Source organism: Barbus barbus (genome assembly GCF_936440315.1).
Source record: "Barbus barbus genome assembly, chromosome: 34".
NCBI classification, from domain to species: Eukaryota; Metazoa; Chordata; class Actinopteri; order Cypriniformes; family Cyprinidae; genus Barbus; species Barbus barbus.
Genome location: NC_136762.1, coordinates 13,883,287 through 13,891,838, shown reverse-complemented (window position 1 = coordinate 13,891,838; position 8,552 = coordinate 13,883,287). Strand labels below are relative to the sequence as shown.

The 8,552-nt window shown below is 38.8% G+C and overlaps 1 protein-coding gene across 2 annotated transcripts; it reads left to right on the top strand.

The window, feature by feature from the left end:
• The first annotated feature begins 203 nt into the window (after nucleotides 1–203).
• On the top strand, nucleotides 204–3,853 carry LOC306854446 (E3 ubiquitin-protein ligase RNF26-like). 2 transcript variants are annotated; one of them, XM_079392437.1, is made up of 2 exons: nucleotides 207–504; nucleotides 906–3,853. In XM_079392437.1, the coding sequence occupies exon 2, from the start codon at nucleotides 947–949 to the stop codon at nucleotides 2,027–2,029; it is 1,083 nt and encodes a 360-aa protein (XP_079248563.1). In that variant the 5' UTR covers nucleotides 207–504; nucleotides 906–946; the 3' UTR covers nucleotides 2,030–3,853. The 2 variants fall into 2 exon arrangements, with proteins under 2 accessions (XP_079248562.1, XP_079248563.1); XM_079392436.1 differs by having other exon boundaries at nucleotides 204–3,847.
• Nucleotides 3,854–8,552: the final 4,699 nt, after the last annotated feature.

The window sequence follows — 8,552 nt, the reverse complement described above, 5'->3', positions numbered from 1 at the left end:
GATACGGATTTATTTGTTTAAACTACTAATCACGAATGATTACATTTTTCCCCACCCTCTCAATCTCCACAAAAAAACGACATTATCTGTGATATAATCAATGTGTGCGCAATAAAATGACCAAGAGAAGGTGTAAAGGCGCATTTCTGCGCAGCCCGAGCGCCGGGTTGATCCACTTCAAACACGTGTTGTAAAGCGGAAACAACGTTCTGAAACAGAACGAGAAGCTTTTAACGCATTAATAATCCAAACAAAGACGCGAGTTTGTCGTCAAAATAAGTTTGTCAAAATAACGCGGACGCTTGAATTACACCGTGTATAAGAATGAACCTCTACGCGGGATACATCTTTACACGACCAGGCAACGCCAGCAGTTTCGATTTTCAAACGTAAACATCCGCCGAGCAGTTTCCGTCCATGTGTGAGCAGCCACTTCACTATGCTAACCATGTTTAAGATGAGTGTTTCGGTCCAAAACAGAGGACGTGCCATTCCCAGCTAATGGTCAGTTATAATACGACTCGAGTTGATTTTATTTTAACACCAAGTGGTTTGCAAAGACGTCGGCATGTTATTAAAGATGTGAATGGGTTAGCAGCACGCAAGCTAACTTGGCTACGACAGCTGTTTGTTTGTGTAACTACAGACTCAGCTATGTCGTTTGACAGCACAAATAATACGACAGATAATATATAGTCCATTTCAACAAACAAAGGCGACAGTTTCACAAGCAAACATCCTTATTATGGGTCTACTGAACTTTGTTTTTTGTTCAATTGGAAAATGCATAGAAGTCATTTGCCTCCTCCTGGATTTAAATTTTGTGATTGTCAGCTCAATAATTCAGCTGTTGGTGGCAGTGATCTCCTTTATCAATAGTCTGCCCATGCTACTCACAAATTCAGTGTCGGAGTGCTGGAATCTCACTCTGCTTTGCATCATCACCATGAGGGACGGAGTGACCGTCGTGACCCATAACATGGTCGGAGGCTGGATGCAGCTGCTGGGAGGCGTCCTGGAAAGCTTCAAGATGATCGGATACCTGTCTTCGCATCTACTGCTCCGCACCAAAGAGCTTCTCCACCGTGGACTGCTGTCGGGACACGGTTTGCTGCGACAGGCCTGGGAAGGCTGTGGAATTGTGTTCAGCTTGCTGCTGTATTTCATCAACACGATAATCAACTTACTGCTCATAGGCACGCAGAATTTATACTCTGTGGTGGTCAGCACGGTGGAAGCGGTGTCCTGCCCTTTGCAGAAAGCTCTTGAGCTGACTTTGACGGTGCTTACGTTTCTTTACAGCAGTCTTGTCGGCACCTCTATCCTGCTGTGGACACCATGCAGACTGGCGATGGAGTTCCTGGGATCCGTGTGCCATGTATTTGTGAGCATTTTCTTGCTCAACTCTTACGGGCTGCTGCTCACATTGATCATAATCGCGAGTGCCACCGTATATCTAAACCCTGCGCTCCCACGACTTCTGTCTTTGCGTGTAATCAACTACTTCAACCCTGTTCCCATCCTACGGTGTCTCCGGAGGGCTCTACACTGCCTCTCCGTGCTCGAGAGGAACGTGTGGCGGCGAATGGCCTGGCATCGCAGCCAGATAATGGTTCCTGCAAGGGTGGAAGTGGCAGAGGGGGATGTTAGACAGCCTGATCCCAACCCTGAGGCTCAAGTTGACCTAAATGTGCCGGAAAACGTGCCTGAGGACGCCAACCAAGTGGACGACCCTATAAACCCAGCGCTTCCCAGTTCCAGCACTCACAGGCCACTCAGGAAGTTTCCTTCGGAGGACAGTTGCAAAGGCCCTCCGGCTGACAACCTGCTGACTCTTCTGCAGGAGCAAGAGGAGAGGAAGAAGTGCGTGATCTGTCAGGACAGCACCAAGACTGTCGTGCTCCTGCCGTGCCGTCACTTGTGCTTGTGTAGAGACTGCACCAACATTTTGCTCAGCCAGCCTATCTACCAACACAACTGCCCCCTGTGCCGCCACATGATCCTTCAGACGATGGACGTGTATCTATGAGGGAAGCGTTTACGGATGTGATTCTGTCATCCTCAGGTTTTTTGAGCAGCACTGTTCTTGAAATGTGGGAAACCACTTGTTCCTTTTTCATAAATGTTCATTCCACTACTGTTGCTTGTATATAATTTAAATCACAACCTTTTATAAATTGTGATTGCGAGGCTGACTGTGCATTCTTATGATTTTATATCCATTGTCATGTTTTTCATCAGCTTGTAGAAGCAACACTATTTTTCTCATACAGCAATATCACATGAATGTAAGCTTTGTATTAAAAACATTAAAAATGGGGTTTTAATTGTAAAGATCGAAGATTTATTATTGTCAAGTGTTTATGGGGAACATTTTGTATGCTACAATACTAACGTTGGGCCTTAAAGTATGAATTGTTGTCTACTTGATTTTCTTGCCTGACTGTAAAAGTGATCGAAGGTTTCATGGGAACTTTTGAAACCTCACAATAATCCAAAGTAATTCACATGACTTCAGTCCAGCCATTAATGTCTTGTAAAGTGTAAAACTGTGTTTTGATAATATGCAGATCCATCATTAAGATGTTCTTATCTTCAAACCATTCCAAAAGAGTCGTATCCATAATATTGCTTTCTCCGGTGAAAAAAATCATCTCGTCTGAATCAGGAGAGAAATATGCACAGATTAAGCAGTGTTTACAAGCAAAAACATTTCTAAACAAATATATATGTGAGTGGATTTTGATGCAAGAGGACAACATGGGATGGACTTTTTTCACTGGAGTAAATGTTAATATAGCCAGAAATAATAGTTCAAATTTCAAATGCTTCTCACAAACATGCAGCTTTTCAATGTTAATTGATGGATTAAAGTCTTGTCAATTACCTGTGGATTATTGTGAAGTTTATGGGAAATATTTGTATACTACAACAGTGTTAGGCCTTAGTATGATTTATTGTCTGCTTAATTTCTTTTGCCTGACTGTAAAGGTGATCAAAGGTTTCATGGGAGCATCTACAACATCCTATTGATTATTTTGTTCGTGAAAAATTAGTTTTGCTTTGCATACATTGTAATCATTCCATCAAAGCCTTTTTGCACTCTTTATGAATGCAAGTGTCACGTTATTTTCAGAAGCCATTCCACAATCTGATGATGTATTCGTGCTGTTTTTGTCATTTATTATTGAACAGCATTAAGGCTCTCTCACTGCTCAAGTGGTATTGATTAATGCATTTAGTCAAATCGAAATTTTGTGCTGTTTTTTTGTTTTGAGAGACGGTAATTCAATTCAGTTACCGGTAAAAACAGAGTGGCAGAAAGGCTTTTAGCTCTGCTTTGACCAGTGGATGATTTTAGAAATCACTATTTTGGAAAACATCTTATGCATTAGAGAAACAAGGTAGTACAGGCTTTTCTGGTTTATCTCAATTATTTTGTCCTTACATGATGTTTCAAAACCCATTCAGAAAGGCACAATGCGCAAGACAATCAGGTGCAGTTAATAGAAAAAAGCATTTGCAAGGTCCATGCAAGCTGTTGTCCTTCTTAAAAATATAAAAAATGACTCCCTAATTATTTCTGTCACTCTCAATTCTGCACAATGCAGGCGATGAGCACTAACCCATGGTTTATCATTGTAATATTAAGGTTTTTAAACAAGCTGTGATTTCATTCCCTATTAAGCCCCAAGCCTTTTGTATTCCTGTACCGAAGATGTTTGTTTTCTGTGAAGGTCTCCAGTGATGATGTTTGTGGGTAGAGCAGATGTCTGTCTCTACAGAGGCCTGGATAATATCAAAACCACATTCACTGACTATCCAAATGAACAATAAACAGTATTTGACTGTGCGGTCGTATTGTCTTTCTTCAGCACAACTTGTAGTACTTTCGTCATTGGACTAAAATGCAATTCACAACAATGTCTTTGATTGTGATGAAAGACTTATGCCACTTCTATGCTGAGATCAGCACACAAGCCAAGATTTTAAGCTGCTGATCGTGGGTGTGGGACCTTATGAACAAGAGAGTAAAATGGAGGCCACTTCCTCCAGTCGTTAAATCATGGAAAGGGATTTTCCCGAAGCCTGAGCCAGTGTTATCGTGCTTCACAATCAAATCTAATAGAACTAGTGTTCAACTCGGCTACACTACCGATCAAACCTAGAATTTTTAGGCCCGGTTTCGCAGACAGGGTTTAGACTAAGCCAGGATTAGGCCATAGTTCAATTAGGACATTTAAGTAATTTTTATTTACATGCCTTAGAAACAATATTACTGGTGTGCATCTTAAGACAAAACAAAGGCACTGATATGTTTTAAAATCAGTCAGTGCAAGTTTATTTCAGTTGAAACAGCTCAGAATTACATTTTAGTCTGGGACTAGTCTTAAGCATTGTCTGTGAAACCAGGGGTTAATGTTTTTGAAAGTAGTTCTCATGCTCACCAAGGCTGCATTTATTTAATGAAAAACACAGTAAAAGCAATAATAATGTGTATGACTTTCATATTTTAATATATTTAAAAATGTAGTACATGGAATTGTATTCCTTTGATGGCAAAGCAGAATTTTCAGCAGCTATCACTCCAGTCTTAAGTGTCACATGAGCTTTCACAAGCTTTCTAATATGTTGATTTGCTGCTCAAGAACATTTTTAAATAAAAAGCAATTATTTTCAATTTTAAGAATATTTCACAATATTAGTTTTTGCTGTATTTTTGATTAATTAAATGCAGCCTTTGTCAGCTTAAGTAACTTCATTCAATAAAATAAAAAAAAGAAATCCTCAAGTTATTTCTGTTTTTTTTTTTGACCAAGAGTGTTGGTATATAGTTTAAACTCAAAGATTTTAAATGGTAGAGAAGTAGCCTTAAGTGGTTCATTTGATATAATATGTGTGAAATGCAAGCTTTTTTCTATAAATATAAAAAGAGGCACATTCAGCACTGGACAGCTCCACATTCCATCATTTTTAGCAAATGGAAATCTGAGTCTCACATTGTTGTGCACTAAGAAACAGCATTCAACCAATTCCCAGAGTACTTACATTTGGATGCGCCTTTCATATCTGCTATCTGTAACTGCATATTTGAGAACAATGCTTTAAAAATAACCTAAAGCTTAGGAAGTGAGGCACCATGATGAATTTACCAGAGTAAAGTGTCCTATTATTTAAACGGAGATGAAAGAGGATTTCCTCGTTTATTTTGTTCCTTGAAATAGAACTAAGCACCACTTCATTGACTGTTATCCGCACAACACTGCAATGAGTATTTAGGGTAAGATCTTTTAAATGTATTTTTTAAAACACTATCTTGTTAGTCTAGAGATTATAGAGTATTAAATTCTAAGCACGTGGGAAATTTTTTAAATATGTTTCTCATTTGTTGATTGATTTATTGATTTGAGTCTGGCTACAAGTTAACCTTTGCTCCCTTATTTGTAAACATCTACACTCTGACTAACCCTCAAATAAATTACCATGTTAGAGGAACATCAGCCATTCAATTATTCACGACAAGTGGATAAACATGAAAATATGACAATGGAATCATTCTTTTAAAAGGTTAGTTCCCCCAAAAATAAAAATTCTGCCCTTATTTACTCAATTTAGGCTTTTATTAATGTTACTGATGTCTTAATGCTTTTATTCCCTTTTAGTATCTTCTCCCTTTTGGTTACCTGTACTTTCAATGGAAGGACAGAAACCTTGCAGACTTCATCAAAAATATCTCAATTTGTGTTACAAAGATTAACCAAAGTCGTATGAGTTTGGAACGACACAACGGTGAGTAAACGATGACAGAATTTTCATTTTTGGGTAACTTAACAATGAATCTCACAAATAGACAATTCATCTTGAAATTCAGTATTGTTGTAGCATTTAGAAAGAGCAAATGCATGATACTGTACCCTCAATATTTCTATAAACTGCCTGAAAAACAAGCACTTGGGATCCTGATATTCATGCAGGGATATAGTCTTCTAAGTATAGCACAGCTAGAATAGACTCAGCTCAGTTCAGAGGGTCATTCAATTCACAGTGTATATGTAAATATGTCTGGCCCCGGGCCCACTGAACCAATATGAGTTTATTTTACAAATAGGAAGTCCAGCTTCTGGGTCAATAGGAATGTTCCTGTCTCTTGAGGATGAGAACGGGGAAAACACCAGTTCCTCACACCCACACAAAAACGTCCACCGCACAGGGGACTTCTCTTACGCCAGGGGTCTCCAAACCTGCTCCTGGAGAGCTACCATCCTGAAGATTTCAGCTCCAACCCCAATCAAACACACCTGAACCAGCTAATCAAGGTATTCAGGGCTACTTGATAATTACAGACAGGTGTGTTGCAGCAGAGTTGGAACTGAAATCTGCAGGACGGTAGCTCTCCAGGAGCAGGGTTGGAGATCCCTGCCTTACGCCTTCCATTATACACTAAATTCCACAAAGATTTGGTAATTACTATGTAAATGGACAGTAACTTGTGAAAACAAAAATGCTACTTTTGTGGAAGCAGAACATTTACAGTCCTGTTCAACATGTACATACTTATTATAGTAAGTACAATAACTGGATAATAACTAAGTTATAACCCTAAACCTAGCTATGTTACCCAGTTCTTTCTTAGGTAAGTGATTTTGAACTACATTGCAAATTCTTGTTTTTGTATGCAGTTAGGCCTGTCGTTCATTAGTGTGGTTATGATGATGAAAGAACGCCCTCTGCTGTTATTAAATCAAACACAAAACCAAAAATATGAACTGAGAACATAATCTGTAAAACAGGCTCGAGTCCTCCGAGGATAATGAAAGGACGCCCTCTGCTGATATTAATAAAAATGTAAAAATAATTTGTTTCGTAATAAAAGCATTAGAGCTACAAATGATTACACGTTCGGAATCTGTGGCGTTATTTAATATAAAAAAAACAAAGAATTCACTTTATCTTGAATACAGTTTAGGTTTTGTAAAGTTTTAGGGCATGTAGGCTGCTATAGTAGATTGTGTAAATAACATGATATATTAATGTATATACATCTATATTTGCATATATATGCAAAAGATATATCATTTAATGGTTAGTCAGTATTAATTTTTGCGATTTAGGAGAGTACACTGACTTAAACATTCAGTGGCACTCAGTTACTTATCACAGTTTATGCCACTTTGGACTATTGTGACAGGAAAAAATACATCAAAATGGTCCTTAAAGCACATTTTTACAAATAAATCTGGTCTGCAATTCAGATTGCTTTTAAAATTGATATATGTAGAAGAATCTGGACCTTTAGACACTGTTCTGATGTTTTATGTGGCTGTTAAACCAGCTCACTCACGCCCTAACATTAAGACTAATAAATAGTGTTGTGAATGGTAATTATAAAAAATATTTGGGAGTTCTGGACTTTGATTTAGACGCCCTTCTGAGCTTGTTTCTATCTGGTTGAAGTGCTCTGCTAACAGCTGTGAAGGGGGAAGGCCATGACCTCATGGAAATGAACTGCACAAAGGGAGGATACAAATGTACCTCTCATTCTTCTCAATGTTACTGCGAAAACATTCCGTGGACGTCTCTGCCAGCAGCCTGAGGAAAATTGGAACTACTTGTCTTAAAACAAAAACATGCAGAAAAAGAGGAGAAAGGATAGAGAGAAAAAAGAGAAGGCTACGTTTAGAAAAGGGTCTGTTTCATAAAACAAAGTTCAGGATTGTCTGTAAAATGAGGCTTGTTAACTGCGTGTCTCAGCACACAGACGCAACCAAAGACAAATCATGGATTCTGGCTTTATATAAATATAGGCTACAATTTGTAAGACTTAGTCCAGGGCTGTCCAAACTCGGTCCTGGAGGGCCGGTGTCCTGCAGAGTTTAGCTCCAACTTGCCTCAACACACCTGCATGGAAGTTTCTAGTATGTCTAGTAAGAGCTGGATTAGCTGCTTCAGGTGTGTTTAATTAGGGATGGAGATAAACTCTGCTGGACACCAGCCCTCCAGGACCGAGTTTGGACAGCCCTGGCTTAGTCATATTAGCGAAACTGGCAAAGAACCTCCATTGTCAATACCAAAGCAATTACCGCTTACTCAGACATCACTTCCAAAATAAACATATTTCTGTTGGTCAACAAAGTGAATCCATGTGACCATAATGAATCTGCGTGTGGAAAATGTTTGCCCTCACGCAAATTTAGTATATAAAATAATTTGTTCTTGAATAAGATGCAGACTACACTTTTATGATGCTTCTGCATTCGTTTTGAAGCTTGAAAGTCCTCCAGTCCCCATTCATTGCAATTGTAAAGAAAAGAATTGTTCAGAAATCTCCATTTGTGTTCCACAGAACAAACAAGAGTAAAAGCCCATTCACGCCAAGAAATAGTTTTAAAAACCATTCTAAACTTTAAAGAACAGTAGAGTCCATACCACAATTAGGCCTGGCACCGAGGAACGATATTGTTGAAACGTTTTTTTCTGAGCTGATGATTGATATAAACATTGACAGCCAATCAGAATCCACACAACTTTAAAGAGCTCGAGCATTTTAACTG